The sequence below is a fragment of the Ahaetulla prasina genome, chromosome 2 (genome assembly GCF_028640845.1).
Source record: "Ahaetulla prasina isolate Xishuangbanna chromosome 2, ASM2864084v1, whole genome shotgun sequence".
Classification (NCBI taxonomy): domain Eukaryota; kingdom Metazoa; phylum Chordata; class Lepidosauria; order Squamata; family Colubridae; genus Ahaetulla; species Ahaetulla prasina.
This window is the reverse complement of record NC_080540.1, coordinates 89,544,093-89,570,420: the sequence shown is the minus strand read 5'-3', so window position 1 is coordinate 89,570,420 and position 26,328 is coordinate 89,544,093. Positions and strand designations below refer to the sequence as shown.

Sequence of the window (26,328 nt, the reverse complement as noted above, 5' to 3'; positions counted from 1 at the left end):
TTTAAAAGCCTCTGATGATCCCAGCTGAGTTGCCTGATCGTCACAGGCTTTTTTCTTTTAAAGGCAAAAAATGCTTTTAAAGCATTTTAACAACCTCTTGGTTGAAGAGGTTGTAGAAAAATTCTTTAAAAGGCTTCTCTGATGATCCCAGCTGAGTTGCCTGATCGTCACAGGCTTTTTTCTTTTAAAGGCTTCTCTGATGATCCCAGCTGAGTTGCCTGATCGTCACAGGCTTTTTTCTTTTAAAGGCTTCTCTGATGATCCCAGCTGAGTTGCCTGATCGTCACAGGCTTTTTTCTTTTAAAGGCAAAAAATGCTTTTAAAAGCCTCTGATGATCCCAGCTGAGTTGCCTGATCGTCACAGGCTTTTTTCTTTTAAAGGCAAAAAATGCTTTTAAAAGCCTCTGATGATCCCAGCTGAGTTGCCTGATCGTCACAGGCTTTTTTCTTTTAAAGGCAAAAAATGCTTTTAAAGCATTTTAACAACCTCTTGGTTGAAGAGGTTGTAGAAAAATTCTTTAAAAGGCTTCTCTGATGATCCCAGCTGAGTTGCCTGATCGTCACAGGCTTTTTTCTTTTAAAGGCAAAAAATTCTTTTAAAAGGCTTCTCTGATGATCCCAGCTGAGTTGCCTGATTGTCACAGGCTTTTTTTTTCTTTTAAAGGCAAAAAAAAATGCTTTTAAAAGCCTCCGACGATCAAGCAACTCAGCTGGGATTGTCAGAGGAGCCTTTAAAAGCATTTTAACAACCTCTTGGTTGAAGAGGTTGTAGAAAAATGTTTTAAAAGTTAAAAAATTGTAAAGTAGGATTGAAATGCCTTGATTTGTCACCTGTACCAGAAACTAAATAGAGAATGGAAAGGGGGATAATTTTTTTGTTTGTTTGGGACTCAATGGCTTCCATTGTCACCAATCATGCAATGGGGGACTTCTGCAATGATTCTGATCCTTTCTGTTGGGTTATATCCTCCATTCTATGGTGCTGAAGGTCTAGTGTTTGGCACCTTGGTAAAAAGCCCATGATACCACATGGAGTTTCAAATGCCCCTATGCTGTTTAATATCTACTTAAGTCCACAGAGTAAGCTGTCCAGAGTTGCCTCAAACTGTAAGAAGGATGGCATATTAATTTAATAAATAAATCACGAAAAGGTTTGGACATGCCTGCTCTAATTCTAGGGAAGCAGTTGATGGATCTGCACTACATAGTTTCCAATACTTCTTTGGCATATCCAGAAGATGAATTGGTAAGGGGACATCGCTTTTGTTAAGAACTTGGTAAATATAGAGGAAAACTTGCATAAAATATGCTCAATTTTTCAAACAATATTTGTTGGATATGCAAGGGAGGGGTTTCTCCTGCACTTGGAATCCTCTCACTCTGTGGTTAGAAGTTTCTTCAAAGAATTCTTGAAGCATGGAAAGTTACTTTATGCTACAAGTTACATTCTTTCAGTGTTATTCTGACAAGTTGGCTACTTCCCATTTGCTTCACAGTGCTTTTACAGCTCCCTCTAAGCAGTTTTACAGAGTCGGCATCTTGCCCCCAACAATCTGGGTCCTCATTTTACTCAACTTGGAAGAATGGAAGGCTGAATCAACCTTGAGCCAGTGAGATTTGAACTGCCAAACTGCAGGCAATCGGCAGTCAGCAGAAAAAGTGTGTACGGTTTGCCAAGTTTTTCAGTAGAGTTCCTTGTTCATGTACAATACAATCACAAACTAGCAGAATGGGCAAAAATGGCAGATGTTTGGCTTATGGCTTAATGCAGGAGTCCCCAACCCCTGATCCACAAACTGATACTACTTCATGGCTCGTTGGGGCCCTGGCCCTGCAAGCAGAGAGCGAGCGTACAAAATCATCCATTCTTTTACCCCCACCCCCACAATTGCTTGTCCGCAGAGGTGGAAAGTTTGGCAATCGCTGGTTTAACGTATTAGGCTACCAGAGACAGTACTGTATGTTATTACAAAATAGGGGAAATGGAGATGGTTGGGATGGATTATTCATGAAAGTATTTTTATGTAAGCCAGCTATTTGTTTTGATCCCTTAATCTGCACCTGCATAACTATGCAGTGGCATTTTGCATCCATTGGATCTGACCAACGTTTATGAAACCCATCTCTACATTACACCTTGTGGTGGCCAACCTAGTGTGGATGTCAGCAAAGTGCAGGTGACTGGCAAGCTTCGCTGACTCTAAGCAGAATTCAACCACAGCCTCAATCCTTCGCACTGTTAACTATGGAAGGAAGCCCATTAAAATGGTTGCAGCTTGCTTCTGAAGGTCATGCATGGGACGTTCTGTGAAAGCTGTTCTTTATGTAGATCCCCCCTTCTCTGAAGTCTGCAGTGGCCAAAAAGAACGGCAGCATCCCCATCACGCTTGCCTCCTGAATGTATGCACAGTCGAATGAAAGCATGTCAGGAATAATAACATCATTAGCAATTACTGAGCAAAATACTGCAGCATCTTCTTTCCTCAACTACAGTTTTTTTTTCCCCAAAGGGGAGGATATTCTGGCAGCCTGTGCGTTGCCAGAATGTGAAAGGGTCGATCATCCACTTCAGCAGAAGAGTGCTTCATTAGTTAGTTACTTTTTTATTTTGCAAAAGCTTATAATTAAAATCATCTTAGTTTGTTATCGGTGATTATATATTCAGTGTGCATCATTAACAGACCATAGACTAGGATTGGTATATAAACTTGAGAGCCTATCATCAATTAGAAGTATGTTTTAAAGTCTTCTTTGCTTATCTTAACTTGCTCAATAACTTCGAACGATTATATTAAGGATACTACTAAAGAAGGCATGCATACACATCAGCAGGCCGAAGTCTAATACTCTACTAAGCTTTTCTTGGAAAGAAAAAACATGTTACCTATGCCATCCAGTTAGAAAAGTTGGCCTTCCTGGAAGTAAGGATGTCTCCTTCCCTGTAAAATAGTGTGCCCCATCCTGGTGTGTGCCAGATGACTGCAATTCCCAGAATCCCTAGAACAGGTTTCTCAACTTTAGCAATTCTTGGTTCAATTGAAGCCCAAACATCTTGGATCGCCATGGTTAAGAAACACTGTCTTAGAGAGTAAGATCAAAAATCATGCTGGCGTAGATTTCTGACCTTGCAATAATACATCTGGAGGGCGCCAGTTCAGGAAAGTTGTTTTAGAGATTTTGTTCTAATCAGTCCCATAAAATACAGTAAATCTGTGTATCTCAACTTTGTTAGCTTCAAGATGGGTGGACTTCAATCTATCCATTTTGAAGCCGCCAAGATGGAGAAAATGATGAAGTAAATAATGATATGAATAGGTGGGTTTTGTAAGATCAAGAGAGGCAATCTGAGGGAAATAAAGCTTGCAAAGAAAGCATTTTGGAGAAATGGCATCTTTGTCATGTTTTAAATTCCTGTTTGATGGCATATGGACATATGGAATAGGACAGCTGTTGAAATATTTGCACTGAGTGATCTTAACTGATTAACCATCAAAATGGGGGTGGGGGGACATGAACTGATTATACAGGGAAATAACTAAATTTCTTGCTTATTTGTTAAAAGTCCTGGATAAGCATAGGCCACTTTTCTAAAAGAATACATCTGCACTGAGCATTGTTGACAGTAATAATTAAGCTACTTTCCACCCTTTCCTCCTTTCCATTTAAGGATAATTCTTAAACTGGTAAATTTAGAAGCAGGTTGCTGTTATAGTAATTCTTGAAATCAACATCCAAGCAGAACAAAAGTGAAACAAGTTGAAGACAATCTGGCTTTCTTAGGCCAATGTGCTAGGCCTCCTTGTTTCATATTTTCTAAGGAGAAAAAAGAAAAAAGAAAGGTGAATGGAAACCACACTAGTTACAGAAACAAAACTATTAATTATTTAGAGATCTGAGTCTAGCTTGGTCTCTCTAAAGTGGGAAAGTCCACATCATATTTTCAAAATACCAAACCAATCATATATGTTTTAATCATATCAGAAGCTTTGCTGGCTGAGGGATTCTGGGAGTTGAAGTCCACAAGTCTTAAAGTTGCCAAGGTTGGAGACCCCTGCTATGGATTACTGTGGCATTATTCACCTTACCCATGTACTGCCACAAGCTCCTTTTGTTCAAACCTTTTCCCTTGCAAGTTATTCTAAATGACATTTATTTAATGCACAGCTTTAAGTATTTAAGGTTCCAGTTCAATAAATTTGATCCAACCAATTCAAGGAAGTTGCTCGTTAGCTTTTATATTCATAGATATGTTCTTCACACATGCATATAGCTAAAAAACCTTTTTGTTGTTCCAGCATTACGAAGTGTAAAGACATTTATATATTCTGCAATCTAGTTGGACGTGCATCTAAAACATTATAAGCATGGAATCCATGAAACCAACATATCCAGCAGTGTATTAGGCCAATTGGACGTAACCAAGATATTTTTTCCCCTTTTCTTCAAAATCACATTTGAACTGCAGTTCTTTATTGCATGATAGATATTTGTAGCTAATGTAAGACACAAGTCGCTACTACTAGCCTTGATATCTCTACACCATTTCTGAATCAGAGGTGGGCAGCATTAGCTGGGAAATGAGGAGTATGGATAAGGAGCTAAGGTCAGGGGTGGGTTCTACTTTCCTTTACTACCAGTTTGCAGCGGGATTACACATGCGTGCTCGCTTCGCATGTGCGCAGAAGCTTCCTGATAACATTGGGGTCAATGGGTGGAGTCTCCCCCCAGTTTTACTACTGGTTCACAAGAACCAGTCCGAACCAGGGGCAACCCAGTATTGGCTTATGTCCTTTATAGTCCCCTAAGCCAGCCCTACCTAACCTGGTATTTCCATATAGCTGGAATTTCAACACAATTCCTAGCCAGCAAGCCAAAGAGCGTGCAAACAGAACATCCAGCCATCTAAAGAGTATTAAATTGGGGGAGGCTGTTGTGGTTATCTGTAGCTAAGCATTTTGGGAAGCAGGATACTGCCCTGGAGCAGAGGTCTCCAACATCTTTAAGACTTGTGGACTTCAACTCCCAGAATTCCTCAGCCAAGTCTTCAACCTTGGCAACTTTAAGACTTGTGGACTTCAACTCCCAGAATTCTGGGAGTTGAAGTCCACAAGTCTTAAAGATGCCAAAGTTGGAGATCCCTGCCCTAGAGAGCCCTCTGCGCAGATTGAACAAGGTTCTCCTCAAGTCACCTGAAGAGATCCATTAGTTTTGGTCTCCAGAATAGGTCACGTTCTCAGTATCCAAAATTCCTGCGAAGACAAAATATTAGCACATTTAAAGAGCTGAAAACGTCTATTTCTTAAATTTTTAAAGAATTTATTAATGCAACAAATATTACCTCCTTGGGGGTTTTTTGCTGCAGGGAGGCGGTGAGTGGGGTGGACTGGTGCTTCAGTGTGGTCAGCTATTCCTATAAATAAATAAATATATATATATATATATATGAAATGTTTTACAAAGTTAAAAAAATACTAACTTAAAGAAGAAAAAGAATACAAGAAAAAAGACAGAAAAGACAAAAAGATATAAAGAAGTGGCTTCTGATCTTTACAGCAGTTATAAATGCATTTATATGTTGTCCTCCATCTCTGTAGTTCTGTCATCGCTTCCCTCTTTCCATATTCTATTTTTTCTAATCCCATAAATCCCAAATTACATTTTTTTCCATTTTCAGCAAAAAAAATCAATAAAGGGTGTCTAGTCACTGACAAATGTAGCTATCTTGTCCCTAATCAAATCCCTACCTCTGCAAATCTTCTCATCTTTACCAACATTCCTTTATTGTGCGTATTTCAGAATCTTCAGCTTTTCCTTTTCCAGGAATTGTGTAATTTGTCACATTGTTTAAACGTGGGATGAAGCTATCTTGGCTTTAGAAAAAGCCCCCTGATCCTTTAGAAGCAAAACCCCCAGATCTTCCATTAGCACACAAAGACTAGCTTTTCCCTGATCAGGATGTACCTATAATCCTAGTTTAGCTTGTCTATTAACCAACAACCTCTCCCTTTGGTCTAACAAAATAACAGAGTTGGGTGGGACTTTGTAGGTCATCTAGTCCAACCCTCTGCCCAAGCAGGAGACTCTATACCATTTCTGACAGATGGCAGTCATCAGTCATCTTCTTGAAAGCTTCTAATAATGAAACTCCCACAACTTCCAAAAGCAAGCTGTTCCACTGGTTGATTGTTCTCACTGTTAGAAAATTTCTCCTTATTTCTTGGTTGAATCTCTCCTTAATCAACTTCCATCCATTATTCCTTGTCTGGCCTTCAGGTGCTTTGGAAATAGGTTGACTGCCTCCTCTCTGTGATAGCCCTTCAAGTATTGAAACACTGCTATTTAGATCAGGCGTGTCCAACCTGCGGCCCACATACAACCCTGAACCAGGGGCCTCCAACCTTGGCAACTTTAAGACTTATGGACTGAAAGCTGGCTGAGGAACTCTGGGAGTTGAAGTCCATAAGTCTTAAAGTTGCCAAGGTTGGAGATCCCTGCCCTGAACAGCTAGTAATGCGGCCCCAAGATGTAAACTTTTAACCTTATGTGGTTTTTAGCTATATTTTTCATGATTCAATTGCACAGTACTCAAGTATCAACTACGTAGGCAACTGTCAAACATTGTGTATTGGAGGTCACAGAGCCATGTTAACTTCACCTCCTGTACCCACCACACATAGTCGAATAGAAATCCATCTGTGTCGGACATTAGATGTGCTTGTGCAGCTTGGCAAGTAAATTGCAGTGGTAACAAATTATATGTGTGTGATAATATAATATGTGTATGCCTGTGAAGTCAAGACGTTTATTAATCCAGCAAAAAATAAAATTCTAAGTTTTTGTGTTGGGAAGCAGACATGTAAGTTTTCTGATTTAATTATTGCACTTGGGTTTACTGCATTAGTTCATAAAATAAGTTAAAATAGTTTTTTAGCAACTGTGGTAGAGTGATGCAAAAATTAAATAATTTTTTGCTCATGATATTGATATAATTACATATGCACCATCACTAATACTAAAAAGATAAATAATTGCTTTTTTTTTTTATGAAAGCACAGCTTCAACATTTTGTCCCAAAAAAAAAACCCAAAACCTTAAAAAAGAAAAATTGTGAATTAAGAAAGAGTTTTGAACAAAAAATGGAGAGTTGAACACTTTTTTGTCAAAACAAATAATAAGGCACTATGCTTAATTTACAGGGAATTGTGTCAGTTTTAAAGATTACAATTTGGAAGGACATATGTAAAACATGCTGTCAAATTCGATGCATATCAAGGGATGTTTTGTAAAAACAAAATAGTGGAACTGAAAAAGTATGTCATCTAAACCATTTTTTAAAAAATTTTTACGACTATTGTGAAAGTTATGTGGTAGAAAATCTGATTGCAGAAAAATCAAAACCATTTACTAATGGTGAGTTTATTAAGCAATTCATGGAAAGTATGGCAGAAATATAATTTATCCTATTTTTTTTTAATGGATTTTTCTAAAACCAGTTTGTCTCACTGGATTATAGCCAGGCAAATTGCAAAAAACAGAAAATTCTATCTTTCTCTACTGAAAGAGATTTGGAGAATAAACTAAGTAATTTCAAATTTTATGCTTTGGAAGTAGATGAAGTAGTAATGCTACAAATATGACTCAATTTGCCATTTTTATTAGGGGTATTGATAACAAATGTAATCTCACTGAAGAAAAATGGCTTTAGTACCATTAAAAGACACAGCTGAACTTGATTGACCTGAAACAATAGAAATTATATTAAAGTGATTTTTTAAAAAAATCTTTCTTAACAAATCTGGTATAGCTACTGATGGTGGCCTGGTTATGGTTGGTTTTTTAAAAAAGCATTTATAAAACTAATAGAAGACAATACAGTTGCTGCCAGCAACTCACCTTTGATGAAAGATCATTGCATTATGCATTAAGAAAATTTATGCACAAAACCTTTAAGACTGGATGGGGCAATTCATTCAAGCATGGGCATGGGGCATGGGGCATATAGACGGAAGCCAGGGGAAGATGCCTATGCTTAAAACCAGTGGCATGTTCCAGCCCTTTAAACTCACTCGCAGACCCTCTCAGAGATGTCCCCTGGGAGGGTTAGAATTTGGCACCCACCAAGACCACAGGACAGGCAGATGGGGAGTGGCAGTTGTCATTTGAGAATCTCTTTTGGTCTTCAGGGACCATGTTCCTCACGTTTCCAGGCGGGAGACCCTGTTTCTGAGGCTAGGCTCACAGGATCAAATGGGAGTGTTGCCGCTGTGCCAGCCTCCCTAGTGTGTAGCAACCTCCCTGCCTCAGCTGCTGGAGGCCAATCTGCTTCCAGATGCAATGCAAGGTGTTGGTTATTACCTTTAAAGCTCTCTAAAGCAGGGATGTCAAAATCCCAGCCCACAGGCCAGATGCGTCACATGCTGGCCACACCCACGCCCAGTTTAGCGAAGAGGGGGGGGAATCCTGATATGTCACATGACGCCGCTGTGACAACGTGAGTTTGACACCCCTGCTCTAAAGCATGAATCCAGGCTATCTGTGCAACCACCTTTTCCCAGTGGGATTGGCCTGTCCCATTCGTGCTGCAAAGGGGCCTACTGCAGATCCCATCAACCAAGGAATTTGATTGGTAAGATCCAGGAGAAGGGCCTTTTCTGCCATGGCCCTGTTCTTTGGAATATCTTGCACAGGAGGTAAGATCTGCCTTCTCTTTTTTAGACCTTCAGAAAATACGATAAAACTTGGCTATGGGGTCCTGAAGGAAAAGCCGTTGGCTGGAGGTGGTTGGTGGTGCATTAACAGAGAAGGCACTCCCACTTCTCCACTCCAAACCTATGGATTTTTAGTTTAATTTTTATATGCTTTTATATTTCTAATTGCCTGGATATTTGTATCACACAGTAAGCAACTCAGAGTCGCTTCAGACTGCAAGATGGGCGGCAAATGAATTTAATATTCATAACCATAACCATCACATTAGTAGCTCTCCCACTTGATAGCAGAAAAACGCTCTTTACCAGCACAGTCTGGACGTCCACGGATTTTAGAGCCCGCAATTATTGTGCCATTTTTGTAGACACACCAGCAATAGCCGCTGCTGGAATGGCACTGCATAGGCAGATAGTCCCCCTTCTCATCACAATGGGCACAGAATCTTCCTGGATGGACACCCTTAACACACTCTTCCTTCTGGCACTTGGTTTTCCCTTTAAAAAGAAAAAAAGGGAGAACCAAGGAAGTTTTAATATTTAGAGCTGATTGCCAGTACTCTCGCTATACTCTCCTTTTAAAGCACTTATAAATCACAATAATCACATCCCTTGTCTTCCGAAGAGCACATATGATGATACAGAATATGGCCTTTAGTACAGGCTGTGGTGCAAACTCCCCTCAGCCTCACCCAGCAAGGACAATAACAGAACAACAGAATTGGAGATCTTCTAGTCCAACCCTCTACTCAAGCAGGAAACCCTATACTATTCCAGACAAATGGCTGTCCACTCTCTTTGTAAAAAAGAATGGTCAGGAATGGTTGGAGTTGTCAAATATCTAGGACAGGGCTGTCAAACTCGCGGGCCACGGGCTGGATGCGTCACGTGAGGGCCACGCCCGCACCCAGTTTAGCAAAGGGGGAAAAAGTCATGATACATCACGTGACAACACCATGACAACGCGAGTTTGACACCCCTGATCTAGGATATTTGATCCTGGACAAATCAGAGTTAATGACTACAATGGTAGTATGATAGAATAGAAGTCATTGTGGACTTTCTGTGAGTTAATTACAATACTCAATTATTAACAGAGGGCTTTAAAGTTTAGCTTTGCTGTTGGGTTTACCTGTTAATTGTTCTTTTTTTACAGTAGATAGATGGCAAATCAAATTGGTTGAGTAAATAGAATTGTAGAACTCCATAACCTATGGACCTGTTTTGCAAGGAGGGAACTATTATTGTTGAAATATATTTATCAGTATTCAGCTAGCGGGAACAATATGTGTGTATGTTTTTTTGTTGTGGTTTTATGTCCATTTTTGTCTTGTTTATCATTTTGCCTTGCCCTTTTTCTTTTCTTTTGGAGTTTGTATTTTAACTTGGGATATAATTTTTTTTTTAAAAAAAGAGGAGTGGTGGGAGTTGTACTTCAACTATGTATGAAGAGATAATTAAATATGACAAATGTATATATTGAGCATAATTCAGAAATGAAGTGTTTCTCGGAATGTGGCACAACTACACCCCAGAAAGCCAGTCTCTCAGGGAGAAGCATTCAGTAGAGCTTTTGCCAGGATGGTGGGGCTTTTGCATACACAATACATATTAGAAGGGAAGGGGAGCAACCAAATCTATTGTATAGCCATCCCACCAGACATAAGCAGCCTGGAAATCCAAGCAAAGTTTTAACATATGGCTTGGCTGACTGTGTCGGTTACTCCTTAATCATCAAAACAGGTTGTTCCATTGCAGCTACACCGAAGGAAAGGAAAGGGTAAGGAAATAATGCTATTCGTAACAATACGCCACTTTAATTAGGACAGCTATTTCATTGGGATAGCTCCCAAGGAAACCATTTAGCCTAATGAGAGCAAACACTAATGAGTAGTTTAATGGAGGTAGTATTAATATAAACTCTGCTAATGGGGGCAGTGGCTGATGACTGCTGGGCGGCTAATTGATATGAAAATCTCAGCCACTGGGTTTGATTTCAAAAAGTGCAGAAATCACAGAAGGAAGAATTCTTCTTAAACACAAGATTGGTGCTCAAGTTTGTTACATAAAGTTACTGAACTTCGTGAAGCATTATTGAATCATTTACAGCGGGTGTTGTTGAAATGCCTAAGATGTTCCCATGGGTTTTAAATTATATTGAAGAGGCTCTTAATTTGCATCTTGGGTCTTCCTTCCTCACAGATGCAACTTGTAGCTTGTAACTGAAGTATTAAATGAATCACTTATTGCTGTGTGTGTGTGTGTGTGTGTGTGTGTGTGTGTGTGTGAGAGAGAGAGAGAGAGAGAGAGAGAGAGAGAGAGAGAACACATTTTTCTGTTTTGTGACTTCCAGGGCTTTCTCTTCTCTTTCCATCTAAGTTCTGAGCTCTTAAAGCATGAAAAGCTCATCAACCAACCAGGCTCAATAAGTTAACAGGTAGTCCTTGATTTAAGACCACAATTGAGGCCAAAATGTATGTTGTTAAGTGAGTTTGCCCCATTCCACAACCTTTCTTGCCACAGTTGTCAAATGAATCACTACAATAGTTAAATTAGTCAAACTGTTGCTAAGTGAATCTAGCTTTCCCATTGACTGCTTGTCAGAAGGCTGCAAAAGGAGATCACATGATCCCAGGACACTGCAAGCATCATAAATATGAGTCAATTCTGATCACAGGATCATGGGGAAGCTACAACAGTCGTAAGTGTAAAAACTGGTCATCAGTCACTGTTATAAATCAAGGACTACCTGTACTGCGTACATTTTGCCCATTGCCTCTTCTTTGTAGAAAGGCAAGGAGTTTCAGCTACAAAAGATTCCCAAGTCAAGCATCCTGTAGTAGCAAAACAATCAGTGCTGCATAAATAGCTTGTTCAAAAAATAATTTGTATTAATTGATCCAGAAAGATACCTTCCCCCCGCCCCACAAATGATGTTCAATGTGTTGAAAGTGGTCCCTTCAATGGGTGATAGGGAGCCCTGCAAAGAAGATGGGATGACAAGAGAAAACAGTGGCTTGGCCGCTGTTTCCACATTATGATCTTTCTTATTCTCCTGCTCACTCGGATCAGCCCTAATCTGCTACTGACATGGAGCATCGCTCTTGATAAATGTAGGCACTTAATAAAGATGGACATTTTCTTCCCAGCTTAAGACACTGGCCAATTTACATCAAGAGGGGATTTGAATATTTTACACAATGAGTTATACTCAAACGGCAATGTTCCTTGGCACATCCTTCAGTAATCCCCCTGGGATATGTTGCTCTCAGAAATACATTATTGAAGGGCCAAAGGCAAATGGTTTCTTTTAGGCAAAAAGGAACCGAAAGGCAGAGAATAATGCACTGATATAATTTTATAGCGGGCAATAAGAATACTGAATTCAATCAACATTGGCATGAAGAGAGGAGCAATACCCTTGGTATCAATTAAAAACACATTTGCATCTAAAAAAGCCTTCTAGGCAGAGCTTGGCTTGGCTTGTTTGAGAACGGAACCAAACTTTCATCTAGTTCCCACAAATTAGTCTGTTCAGGAATGAAAATTTCTCCTCTTCCCACTTTCCATCCCAGCTAGTTTGGAAGATGGGAGGACCGTGTAGGATGGAGAGTTGCAACTCGAGAAGAAATTCATAGAAATGGCAAAATTCCCGTTGCAACAGAACAATAGATTTTCATTTACAAAATGGCGCCTTTGAATCCTTTCTTGAACATGGGGCTTCTCTCCAGTCACAAAACTGCTGGCTGCCTGCAGTTCGGCAGTTTAAATCTCACCAGGCTCAAGGTTGACTCAGCCTTCCATCCTTCCGAGTTGGATAAAATGAGGACCCAGATTGTTGGGGGCAATAGGCTAACTCTGTAAACCACTTAGAGAAATATGTAAAGCACTGTGAAGCGGTATATAAGTCTAAGTGCTATTGCTATTGCTATTGCTATTGCTATTGCTATTGCTGGTTGGACGCACTTTAACCAAAGGCATCTTCCTGCAATTGGCTTTCTTCATTACTATAATGCTATGTACGGTTATTCCTCAACTTACAACCACAGCTGAGCCCAGAATTTCTGTTACTAAGCAAGGCAGTTGTTAAGTGAGCTGTGCCTGGTTTTAGCACCTTTTTGCCACAGTTAAGTGAATCACTGCAGTTGTTGAGTGAACCATATGGTTGTTAAGCAAATCTGGCTTTTCCCATTGACTTCGCTTGTTAGAAGCCAGTTGAGAAGGTTACAAGTGGTGATCACATGACCCCAGGACAGTGCAATTGTCACAAACACAGGCTAGTTGCCAAGGGCCCAAATTTTGATCATGTGACCATGAGGATGCTGCAACGCTTGTAACGGTAAAAAACGGTCATAAATCACTTTCCTCAGTGCTATTATAACTTCAAATGGTCACTACACGAATGGTTGTAAGTTCAAGGACTACCTGTACTGTACAGTACTGATGCTAAAGCTACATAGAATGGGACAGGGGGTGGGGGAACAAACCCTATTCTATCCTGATCCTTCTGGATATATCTCAGTATTTAACTTTCCTCACAAAACTTGATAATGTCACAACACTTGGAACCACTTTCTTGAATATTGTTGCTGTTCCTACTCATTTCCTACACCTCTTTAGAGTGGTAAGCACAAGTAACACTGACACTTTGATCTGCTCCGAGTTGAATGGATTCAACCTTTGCTTCCAAGAATTTCGTGCTTAAAAGTTGTTTGTTTCCTACAAGTCTAGCATACATACCTTTTTCTTCAGTATTCTGTTTTTGGGCCATTTGGAAAATGAGCCACTTGTGCATCCAGGTTTCAAACTCCTGCAAACAGACCAGATACCATTACTGAAGGTTAATTATATTAAATTAAGACCACTATTGTTCTGCCCCCTCCTTGGTAACCTCTTGAAGAATAATCCATATCTCCTAAAGAGGGCTGTTGTAGATCCATAGGAAGATGCAGAGGTTTCTTATGTAAGTAGAGAGGAAGGTAGAAAAGCAGAGGATTCCTGGTAGGACTAGACTTGACCCTCCTATAGATAGTGGAAATCAGAATATGGCAGTCCAGGATCTTGATAAGAAAATGAGAATCACAGAAGGGAGATGAGGGTTCACTGTTCTGTCCTCCTCCACATCCGTCTGAATGATGGCTTAATTAGCTGGCACTATCAGCTCTGGCGACAAAAGAGCCAGCGTCTGCCAAGAGCCCTCATTATCTTCCACGATGCTGGTGAATCACAAACTTCAGCTCTAGTCAATCAGTGGATTTGCCTGTTACAAAGAGACACAGCAGCTCTGGCTGCCTTTTATATTCTGTGGGGTGTGGTTCCATGACTCAGCACTTCTTAGGCCTGCCCCATCCTTGCTTCTGTTGTTCCCTCCTCTCCTGCCTACGAAACCAAGCCTGATTGCCATCAGCTGGGTCTGCAGGCGTGGCCTGGGGGGGGAAAGAGTCAGGGGAAGGAGGCCTCTTTATCTCTTTCACCTGGCCTGCTTCTGGCTCCTGGAGTTGAGCCAGGGAAGCCAGTGCTCCTGAGGTAAGTCCTGATGGCCCTTCCCCCTCACTGTCCAAGTCACTTTCTGGCAGCAGGCCCGGCTCCAAGTCACTTCCGGGCATGGGGCCAGGTTCGGAGGCTGGAGTCACAACATTCATGAAAGAAAATCAGGGGCATCCAAGGAGGAACAAGACTCTAGCAAATGACAGAGATTTACCTTCCAGTCACTGTAAGACATGCCGATCTTCAGGTGTCCCATATTTTCCAGGAAGTTGCTTTTTAATTCAGGAAAAGTTCTGGTTGGATTTTCTCTCTAAAGAAAAAGACAGATTTACAGTACAGATACAAGAAGGGCTGTTGTTCAAGAGCACCAGGGCAGTGGGGAAATCCAATTTTTTTACTACCAGTTCTATGGGTGTGGCTTGGTGAGTCTGGTGTGGTTTGGTGGGCATGGCAGGAGGAGGATATTGCAAAATCTCCATTCCCACCCCACCAGAGGTGTGTTTCAGCAGGTTCTGACCAGTTCTAGAGAACCGGTAGTAGAAATTTTGAGTAGTTCAGAGAACCGGTAAAAACCACCTCTGACTGGCCCCGCCCACCTATTCTCTGCCTCCCAAGTCCCAGCTGATGGGAAGGAAATGGGGATTTTGTAGTAACCTTCCCTTGGAGTGGGGTGGGAATGGAGATTTTACAGTATCCTTCCCCTGGAGTGGGGTGGGAATGGAGATTTTACAGTATCCTTCCCCTGCCATGCCCACCAAGCCACACCCACCAAGCCATGCCACACCCACCAAGCCACACCCACAGAACTGGTAGTAAAAAAAATTGAAACCCACCACTCCAGAACCTGTCAGAACCTGCTGGATTTCACCCCTGCACCAGGGCCAGGTTCATATGCTGATTGTTCTTTTCTTTCCATTTTGGCTTATGATATGGCTGAGCCTCTGCAGCTTGGTCAGGAAACTATGTTTAATACATGGTTTAGGGTTATGCATGAATCCACACATGTTATGCCAAGCTATGATTTGTTTAACTATGGCGTATTGAAGCAACTGGTGTCAGTTTCATGCAACAATGTTTAGCCCAAATGAAGCAATGTGTGTGATGTCTTTGTATGTTGCGTGAACCAGGTTGAAGACTAGGCTTAGTTTACACATTATGAGCAACTTGGTTTCAGCAGTTTAATAAAGTGCCCGAATATGTAAGATCATCTAGACATGACCACGGCAGTTCTGTACATTTGAACTGGACCACCACTTCATTCTTCTGAATGGTATTTTAAAATAGAAAAGGAGATGCTGACATCCCTAACCCATAGTTTTCCTCCCACCAATTTCCTTTCTAAATTCTCTTCCTTGAGAATTTAGAACAAGGAAGCTGACCTTGATGGAGACGTGCAGCTGCTACCTAGACCAAAGAAGCTGAAACATTTTTTAAGTCCAAGAACAGATGACATTAAGAATTGGCTTAGGCAGATACCTCCCTAATTCATTGAATTATAGGAAGAGAGAGAAGGTATAGCACAATGAAACTGTGGCAAGAGACTGTTATTACATCCAACCTCAGAGTAGATTTAACCTTCTTAGCTAAAGGAAGGCTAAAGCTACTGTAGAGTTTATTTCCTAGCCTGGTCTACTTAATGGTGCTGACAATCTGTCTCACTGGGATTCCAAATCTGAATGCAATTCTCATCACGAGAAAAGCAGATACGCCAAAGCGGTTTGGAAAATATCAATTTCACTCATCTAGCACAATTGATATTGAATACATGTGAATACCTAGGCTGGGGCGTGGTGCTAAAGTACACAGATCAAGCAAAAAAGGAACTTGAAATACAAAGTACAGTTCTCTTTGCACAGTTAAAGTGGGAGCACTTAGCAAAAGGGACACTCTGGCCAAGGTCCAAAGCAGTTACATGCCTGACTGTGAAAAACCGGCACAGAATTACAATTTGTGCTTTGTTGCTTGAAGAAGAAAAAAACTGCTAATCAACTTATCCGGTGCAAACTGGTGCACCAAAAGTTCCAGCTTGATATGCTGTGCTTTCATCAGCAGCTTCCTTAAATCTTGGCAGAAACTACTGCTAGGTTCTGTAAGATTCACTGAAGAAGGCCCTTCCCACTCCCATTTTTCTTTGACTTTCAGTTCCTCCACAGATTGTAGGAATCTGCAGTCAAGCATCGTTGCTGATTCTCATGTCTGGAAAAAACATTCATTGGTCAACTTCGCTGCTCGACAAGCAAAGTAGATTAAAAGAGATTTATAAAAGTAATGAAGACTCAGGACTGATTCTAACAAGGAAGAAGGGCAAATTTTCTGTGGAAAATAGCTTAAGGGCTGAGTTTAGATGCCAATCTGGATGAGCTGTCCCTTAAATTTCTTATTAATACCCCATTTCTCCCCCTTGCTCTCTGTCTTCACGACACCCATTTTTCTCCCTTGTTTTCTTTCTCCTTCTGAGGTAGCCTAGGACATATACTCTTTCTAGGGATTAGAATAGTTTTCTTACAAAATGTTTCACAATTAAGTTAGGGTAGGAGTGTCAAACTCGCGTCATGGCAGCATCACGTGATGTATTGGGACTTTCCCCCCCTTCACTAAATGGGCATGGGCATGGCCAGTGCGTGATGTATCCAGCCCGTGATGCATACAACCCTGAGCTAGGGGATATACAGGTAGTCCTCAACCTACAACCATTTTTTTAGTGACCATTCAAAGTTACAACTCCACTGAAAAATGGGACTTATTACTATTTTTCACACTTGAAACCATTGCAGCATGCTCATGGTCAAGTGATTGAAGTTTGGATGCTTGGTAACTGGCTTATATTCAGGATGGTTGATGCAGTGGCCTAGGGTCATGTAGACCCCTTTTGTGAATTTCCAACAAGCAAAATCAATGGGGAAGCCAGGTTCACTTAACAATCTTGTTATTCACTTAACAACTGCAGTGATTCACTTAACAACTGTGGCAAGAAAGGTCATTAAAAAGAAAGGTCGCAAAACTCACTTTAACAACTGTCTTGGAGTTAGCAATGGAACTTTGGGACTCAGTCATGGTCGTAAGTTGAAAACTGCCTGTATGCATTCTGTATACAATTCCAGTCATTTAGCTAATCTATATGATCTGGGGGCACTATAGTTAAGATGTGTGTTGTGTCCCACTCCTCCTCTGACGGCCGGGTCTGGGAAGTCTGTATCAAGCGTGGCCATGAAACCTCTGCAGCTTTGCCAAATTCCTGTCAGAGTTCTCAGGGCAGGCAGGAATCCAAGGTGTGACTTCAGCAACCAGATGAGACTTTGCTTGACTCAAGGAATGCCAAAAAGCATGTCCTTTATATAGGCCATGGGGTGTGGCTCCATGACTCAGCACTTATCCAGGCCTGCCCCTCCCTTCCTTTTGCTGACGTCGCCTCTCCATTCTCCGGAAGCGGGGATCCGTCCACTGTGTCTTTTTGTCCTCCTGCTCTGCTGCCGGCAATTCTAGCTCGTGGCTGGCTTCGTGCTCACACGCTGTAGGAGGGAGGTTTGTTTGTTCATTCTGTCCGGGCATGGTGCCAGGGCTGGGGGCTGGAGGCATGCCAGGCCATTCTTCTTCACTATCAGTCTCTGGCTCAGATACCAGGAGATGGGAGGGGCCCAGCTGAAGAGAGAAGGGCGGGCGAGGCACAACACTGTGTGTCTCATATAAGCAACCTAGCCTGCCTTCCTCTTTCTAAATCCTGCCTGCTCTCCTGCTGTCACAATCTTACTAGAGATGGAGATGCCATCTTGCACAGTTTCTCCATCAGGACAATCCATTTTCTGACAATTTTGGCAGGCCTATCCGGAACACAGTTTGCAGGAAGGTGACATTGCCAGGACAGTCTTCATGCATTTAACATTAACTGCATCAGTGGTGAAATTCATTTTTTTTACTACCGGTTCTGTGGGCATGGCTTGGTGGGTGTGGCAGGGGAAGGATACTGCAAAATCTCCATTCCCACCCCATTCTGGGGCCAGCCAGAGGTGATATTTGCCGGTTCTCCGAACTACTTAAAATTTCCTACTGGTTCACCAGAACCTATCAGAACCTGCTGGATTTCACCACTATACTGCGTACAAACTGCATGCTTCTCCCCTGACTAATGCTGGGCGGAAGATAGGCTCAGGGAGGAGCACAGCCTTAAGAGAGAGCATCACACTGAATGCAGATTTGCTGGAGTATCCACAATCGGGGCACAATGCTTTGTCACAAACGCAAAAGTAACAAGATGAGAGTCCTTACCAAGAGCAAGCGCTTGACTTGATCCTCAGTGGTATTAGTCAATTTGTTTTCCATCTGCAGAAACTGTAGAAAAGAAAATAGGGATTTATTCCAGGAAAGGAGAAAATTAGAAGGGGTTCCCATGTCTTTGTAATTATAGTAGGCAGTGGCAGGAGGGGTTGTCTATTATTGTGATCATATAGGAAGGAGGGATGGACTGAGATAATTTAAACATAATGGTCACCTCACTTTGTGTGTATCACAAGTGTATCTAAATATACTTGTGGGTAAACTTCTAAACAATTCTAAATTGAGTGTAACCATGATCCGTGAAAGTTTGTGCAAAAATAAATGCATTGCCTTGAGAATACTACATAACCCTTGTTTGAAGTGCTGTGAAAGGTGAACTTTTAAAATTAGCCAGTTTTTCAGAAGTTGCAGAACTGCCCACTGAAATGGTTCAAGGGGAACTATTGGGAATCCAACATAGATAGACAACAATAAGTTATGGAAGGGAGCAGCGGCCTTCACCATCTGTCCTACTTACCTCCGGTTCATTGAGGGCCAAAGGCATCACATTAGCAATTGCCAACTTTGGGCCTGATCTTTGGACATCTGTGGGAAGAAAGAGAGTTGTAAAATACATACAGAAAGGGATAAACATAAGAGCCTTCACAAGTGCCTTCTACCCTTATAGTTATGTCAAACCAGGGATATTTGAGTCCCTGGTTATAATCTAGACAAATCTCTGAAGCAAGACAAGGAGATGTTTAACTTTGTGCATGTGTGAGTGTGCCCAATAGAAATTTTGGCTAGCTTTCTTTTAGTCGGAAACTCTGACCTTCATAGGTAAAGGTAAAGGTTCCCCTCGCACATATATGCTAGTCGTTGCCGACTCTAGGGGGTGGTGCTCATCTCCGTTTCAAAGCCGAAGAGCCAGCACTGTCTGAAGACGTCTCTGTGATCATGTGGCTGGCATGACTAAACACCAAAGGCACACAGAACATTGTTACCTTCCCACCAAAGGTGTTCCCTATTTTTCTACTTGCATTTTTTACGTGCTTTCGAACTGCTAGGTTGGCAGAAGCTGGGACAAGTAATGGGAGCTCACCCTGTTATGTGGCACTAGGATTCGAACCGCTGAATTGCCGACCTTTCGATCGACAGGCTCAGCGTCTTAGCCACTGAGCACCACGTCCCTCTGTCCTTCATACTCAACCACAAATTACTTTCAAAAATCCCTTTTCCTACCGGATGGCTTTTTCCAAGCAGGATTAAACAAAGAGATTGTGACGAGCCTGTGCAACTGCAGAAAAGATGTCACAAGTAAACTTTGCCTAAGGGCCATCCATCATCTTTGCGTTCTGCAGCTGAAAGTGCAAGGAAGGGGGTGGAGGGGTAGCTGACTAACTTTTAGAGATGCTGCCGGTCAGGGAGTCCAGTTTCAGTTGCTGGGTGTTCTTGGTCAGTTTGGTGATCTGGTTGTCATGCTGATACACAAAGTAGACAGTCACAGCCTGGCCAGCGAGGAGCAAGACCCCCAGGAGAGAAAAGACAGTGTAGGCAGTCCCCCGGCTGCAAGAATTTCTGCCAAATATAAGAGATTTGTGTCAGTGCTCACTGTCAGTGTCAGCCATCCCAATGTCTGTCCCTCCTTCTCTAACCTGAGGTCCTGTACCAAAACATCTGCATTTAAGTGGTGATGAGTGCACATCTGCAGGATTCTGCTAGAGATACACGTTGCTAAGACATTTCTTCTATTTATAATGCAGACCTCTGCCTGTTGCAGTAATTAACGAGTTAGTTGAGATAGCAGGAAGACTCTGTGATCCACCTCCTTGGGACTTTGTTAAAATTAAAAAGAACTATAGAGAAAGAGCAAATGAAGTCATTACAGGTAGTCCTTGACTTACATCAGTTCGTTTAGTGACCGTTCAAAGTTACAAAAAGGGATTTACGATCGTTTCTCACACTTACAACCATTGCAGCATCCCCATGGTCAAATGACCAAAATTCAGGAGCTTGACAGCTGACACATGTTTATGATGGTTGCAGTGTCCTGGGATCATGTGATCCCCTTTTGCGGCCTTGTGATGCATAGGATATTTGATTTCTCTATTGATAGGACCCAGTTTGTGCAATTTGGAAGAAAAGTCTCCAACCCCATCTCGAGTACGGGTTCCCCACAGGGCTGTGTCTTGAGTCCACTACTGTTCACCTAGATGACCCACAATAGCTGTGCCAAATCTGCTACGAATCATATTGTGAAATATGAGGATGACACAGCAGTGGTGGGTCTTATCCAGGAATGACAATGTAGATTCTTATAGGGAGGAGGTGAAGACTCTGGTGAACTGGTGCAATAAAAATAATCTGGTTTTGAATGTTAACAAAACAAGGAGATCATTGTTGATTTTAGAAAGAGCTGGCATAATTATTATTCCAGTCTGTATCAAGACTGCAGCTGTGGAGGTGGTCAATAGTATTATGTATCTGGGGGGTGGAGATAACTAACAATCTGACTTGGTCTCTTCTTACATCATCCTTAGTGAAGCGTGCAAACCAGTGTTTGCATTTCCTGAGTCAGATGAGGAAAGCACATCTTTCTCCTTCTAGTCCTGGCCACTTTTTACAGAGGCACGATTGAGAGTGTTTTAACAAACTGCATCACTGTTTAGTTTGGTGGCTGCAGTGCCTCAGATAGAAAGTCCATACAGAGAGTGGTAAGGACAGCCGAGAAGATTATAGGAAGCTCCCTTCCTGTTATTCAGGATACTGCTTCAGTGCAAAGCATTGTTAGAGACCCCACACACCCACTTCACAGTCTGTTTCTGTTGCTTCCCTTTGGGAAGAGGTTTCAAAGTATTTCTAACGTAAGTATTTCTACTATAGATTCTGTAACAGCTTTGTTCCTTATGCCATCCGTCTTATAAATTCACAGGATTCCTTTTTTTTCTGCCATGTATATGTACACATTCAAATTAGATTGTGATGTTTCGCTGTCTCATATATGTGTGTGTGTGTATATGTATAATTGTTATCTTTTAAGAGATGAATGCAACAACATTTCATTTTAATGTATACTGATTAGTGTACATTTAAAGTGACAATAAAGTTTTGTTCTGTTCTATCATGTGATCCTCTTTTGCGACCTTGTGGCAAGCAATTTAACTAATTTAACAATAGCAGGGATTCACTTAACAACTGTGGCAAGAAAGGACGTGAAATGGGGGAAATTCACTTAACAAATGGCTCACTTAACAACAGAAATTTTGGGTTCAATTGTGGTTGTAAATCAAGGACTACCTGTATTTTTTTTTTCTTATACCAAAGGATTAATTTCCTTCATGGAAATCTCTCCCTTCCCCCTCTTTGAAAATTGCCAAACCTTAGCATAGAATAGAATAGAATTTTTATTGGCCAAGTGTGATTGGACACACAAGGAATTTGTCTTGGTGCATATGCTCTCAGTGTACATAAAAGAAAAGATACCTTCATCAAGGTACAACATTTACAACACAATTGATGATCAATATATCAATGTAAATCATAAGGATTGCCAGCAACAAGTTATAGTCATACAGTCATAAGTGGAAAGAGATTGGTGATGGGAACTATGAAACGATTAATAGTAGTGCAGATTCAGTAAATAGTCTGACAGTGTTGAGGGAATTATTTGTTTAGCAGAGTGATGGCCTTCGGGGGAAAAACTGTTCTTGTGTCTAGTTGTTCTGGTGTGCAGTGCTCTATAGCGTCGTTTTGAGGGTAGGAGTTGAAACAGTTTATGTCCAGGATGCGAGGGATCTGCAAATATTTTCACGGCCCTCTTCTTGATTTGTGCAGTATACAGGTCCTCAATGGAAGGCAGGTTGGTAGCAATTATTTTTTCTGCAGTTCTAATTATCCTCTGAAGTCTGTGTCTTTCTTGTTGGGTTGCAGAACCGAACCAGACAGTTAGCATAGCATAGAGGCAATTAAGTATATACTCTACCACCACCTTCCTGAACAAACAGTGCTAGATAAAGGTGTGTTTTTGGTGTGTGTGTGTGTGTGTGTGTGTGTGTGTGTGTGTGTGTGTGTGGCCAATTTAAAAAAAAAGTCCCCTATCAAATTATAGAAAATCCCTATTTTCCCCAACCTGTATCTTACCTGTTCCATAGCTCACAAAATAACCTCGTCCAAAAAACAAAACTGGGAAATTCCCAAGAGACCTTTATCTGATTCGTTAATATGGATTTGTTACATGCAAAATAGAAGTTGAAAGTGAAAGCGAAGAAATGTTTGTACAACGTAGAGTCTAACAAATCAAGGTTTTTGTTCTGACTACTTCTCTTGTACGTTTGCACTTTGTGACTGCTCCAGGGAGGCCCACAGAGTGTGATTAAAAAAAAGCAAAACACAAGATGTGCAAAAGGTTAAAAAACAGGTGGAATTTTGAACAATCAGTATACATATATTCCCTGATTATAGAGGCACCCACAGGCAACAGTTACAGAAAAGTCACAGTTTTTTTAAAAAAAAATGAATATGGTGGACAACACTATCCTAGAAGAGCCTTTTCCACATGCCAAGTTTTATATGGAGGTCTTTAAAAAAAAAAAAAAGCAACCAAGAAGAACTTTCATCCTTCAACTGTATACAGAACGAGCAGGCTAGTTAAACCTCGTAAATTATTATGTCTGCTTGCTGCTAGGGTGGTCGTGTTGTCTCCAGACAATTCTGGAAAACAGGTTAAAAAATAATTGAAATACATTAACTGATATGACAGACATGACAACTGGGGGACAGCCCTTCTGGCAGGTTAAAGAATTCCACTTATGATTTAAATAATTATCATAAAAACACACTGTCTGATTGCTCAAGATGTATTTCTGTCAATATTGGTAAATTTTAAAAGGTGAAAAAAATCCTCAGCTAACTACATTCCCATTGACTGCATCCATGCACAAGGCTTGGCAGCATCACAGATGTTGTTCGCTTTCTTCCAGAATGTTCTTTCAACTTCCTAATCTAGAAATAACAGGTGGTTCCCCCACCAAAGTACTATCCAGGACAGACCTTCCTTCTGAGAGCGTATGAGATCACATAGCTAGCTAGCTAGCTAGCTAGCTAGCTAGCTAGCTAGCTAGATAGATAGATAGATAGATAGATAGATAGATAGATAGATAGATAGATAGATAGATAGATAGATAGATAGATAGATGGATGATATTGCCATTCACTGAGTGTCCTGGTATACTCTGGGCAGTCCTCCATTTTAAAATAAGTTAGAGTGGATTCAAAAGCAGAATATACTGTGCAGTGTTGCCTTGGGGAAAAAAACAGTAGTTTAGTATTTTAGCTGCAAGTTATAGCAGCATGCACTCAGTGGGAGTTAGAAAACGTGTTTATAACTGAAGTATAGATGACAGGTTTTTGTACACATTTCACCCTAGCAACAGCAAATCATCTGGAATCTATTAAATGATTGGCTTTGATTATTGGCTTGTCTTATAGTATCTGTGGCCAGCTTTAAAGCAGTATAATTCCCTTAAAATGGTCTTCTTTAATAAGAATTATTTTTTACCATATAAAATTTTACAGAATCTGAGAACATAATATACAACTTTTGACACAGCAAAAAAAATACAAATGGGCATATGGGAATATGAGAACTCAAGATTCACATTTCTGCTGATTTATGAAGCTTTGAAAATTTTACAGGAATTTTATGAAAGCAATATAGCCAAATTTTAGCTCTTGTTAAAGAAGTGGTAAGATGCCTATGTAATGAATTTTGGGGAGCAAAACTGAAAGAGCAATATTGTCCTTTTTTTAAAAAAAAGTACAAAGTAGTTCTATTGGGCAGAATAAATAATAATAAAAAGCAAAGAGCAATTGGTGGCTACAAATATGTTTTAAAATGACACTTTTAATGCAAAAAAAACAACAAGTGAACATTTTTTACTTCTTAGAAAGGAAGAAAAAGGGGAGGGAGAGAGAACTGAGTTTTATTTCCAAAGTACCATTGTAAAGCAAAATTGAAAATGGTGATATACTCGAGAAAATGTATAATTCTTTGCCAGTGATTTAAAAATAGCTCCAGCACTTATTTGGTTTTAGCTCATAACTTAATATATTGTTAAACTGATAACACATATTGTGGCTTCCTTATAACCTGACTGGTTTTCTTAAGCACCAAGCACAGTGTCTAAACTTTTTGGTGAGATTGAAAGATTGCCCTAGAGTGATTGTGCTAGTGAAGCGAACCCAGCATGAAAAGATTCAAGGTTAGAAATATGCCTACACTTGAACAAGGTTTATAATCTTGTGCTAAGAATTGAATTGAATTGAATTATCCTAAGCCAAAATATGGTTGGGTTAGCATATAGCATGAACTATATTGTGATTTATAAAACATAGTTTATGACGTGGCATGAGTGTAAAGCCAATTATAGGTTATTCAATAAATCATAGTTGAAGACAAAAATAAGAATAATCTAAGCAATATAATCCCACCCGAGTTTATTCACACAAAATGGGCTTGTTTCTATGTACATTTTCATAATGCTACAGCTTCAGTGCTTCCCATGTTTTCTGTTCTTCTGTTTTGAAAATCCATATAACCCAGCCTGTGACTTTTGCCACCAGATTCCCTCCAGTTGGAACAGGCTATTTCCCATTTAGCACAACCACCAGCATATAGGACGCTGGGAATTGTAAACCAACCCAGGTGGAGGGCATCGTGCATGGAAAACTGCCAGTAGCTTTTGGCCAATGCACTGAGGGTCTACTTAAATGCTTGTCTTAATTCCTTCTTACAGTGTATCATCATAGATGTTTCTAGACACATTGGGGTTTTTTCAGAAGGACACCCCTCCCCTCAATTTCCTACATCACCTACATCAAATGTCCCCTATTTTTCTATACGATGGAGGGTGCAACACTGGAAACTCAAAACTCAGTCCAAGGAAATAAAGGAGTGGTAGCTACAAATACCTTGCTTGTTGTCTTGTAGAACCAGTTGGTGGGAGAAGAATATGGTCGTCCTCCATGGTCTTTATTGCCTCAGGAGCTGAGTTCTGGCAATGTGGTTGATGGCTGTGAAATGGGAATTTTTAAAAGTTTGCTGGGCTTTTCAAGTGTTTCTTGAAAGACAAATGAGGGAAGTGAAAGTAGAAAGACCTAAGTAGCTGGAAATACCCTTCAATATTCTGCCCACATTATTATCATAAAGGAATCTAATTGGCCATTTTTATTCTAGATTTAATTTCTAAGAGATGCCATTGGGTACTCAAATGACATCATCTGTTGGCAGGCAACCTGTGGCTGTTCCTTGTTCCATCCAACTGTTAGCGTGCAGTAGCTTTCTCAAACCAGTCTTTATGATAGTTAATGATTTGGTAGCTTACTTCACTAAAGAATAAAATGCTACTGGGAACAAATGATTGTGAGGTGTTAGAAACTCCGTACAGATACATAGCCATTTCTTTAAATTCAGGTCAAATAATTGATGGAATAGATTGTAGTTCATGTTCAATTCTCACAGCTTTTGTTCACTATTTTGTTCAATTCTCACAGCTTTTGTTCACTATTCCAATTATTTTGACTCTCTCCATACTCAAAATGGTGTCTCTTCCTGAGGGTACTTTTGCATGTGTTTTAATAAGTGCCAACTGACAGGAAGCTAGCATCTACTTCAGGATCCATTCCATTTCTCAGTAAGAAAGGAAAATATATAATTGATTGTACGTGTGATAACTGCAGCGACGATAGTATTTGTGCAAAGATGGAAAGCAGAGAAAATTCCTATGGAGGAAGAAATAATTAAAAAAATATTGGATTGTGCAGAAATGAATAGATTGACTTTAATACTTAAAGAAAGAGAAGAATCGGAATATTATCAGATTTGGGG

The 26,328-nt window shown here is 40.6% G+C and overlaps 1 protein-coding gene across 2 annotated transcripts; it reads right to left on the bottom strand.

Annotated features, from left to right (window-relative positions):
* Nucleotides 1–2,583: 2,583 nt before the first annotated feature.
* Nucleotides 2,584–25,581, bottom strand: CD74 (CD74 molecule). Of its 2 annotated transcripts, XM_058171289.1 has the most exons (10): nucleotides 25,413–25,580; nucleotides 19,846–20,021; nucleotides 18,982–19,049; nucleotides 18,456–18,518; nucleotides 14,407–14,502; nucleotides 13,446–13,515; nucleotides 9,015–9,203; nucleotides 5,339–5,410; nucleotides 5,190–5,249; nucleotides 2,584–3,813 (listed from the first exon to the last, which is right to left on the bottom strand). In XM_058171289.1, the coding sequence occupies exons 1-9, from the start codon at nucleotides 25,466–25,468 to the stop codon at nucleotides 5,203–5,205; spliced, it is 837 nt and encodes a 278-aa protein (XP_058027272.1). In that variant the 5' UTR covers nucleotides 25,469–25,580; the 3' UTR covers nucleotides 2,584–3,813; nucleotides 5,190–5,202. The 2 variants fall into 2 exon arrangements, with proteins under 2 accessions (XP_058027272.1, XP_058027273.1); XM_058171290.1 differs by lacking the exons at nucleotides 2,584–3,813; nucleotides 5,190–5,249; nucleotides 5,339–5,410 and adding an exon at nucleotides 7,638–7,738 and having other exon boundaries at nucleotides 25,413–25,581.
* Between the last annotated feature and the right edge of the window lie 747 nt (nucleotides 25,582–26,328).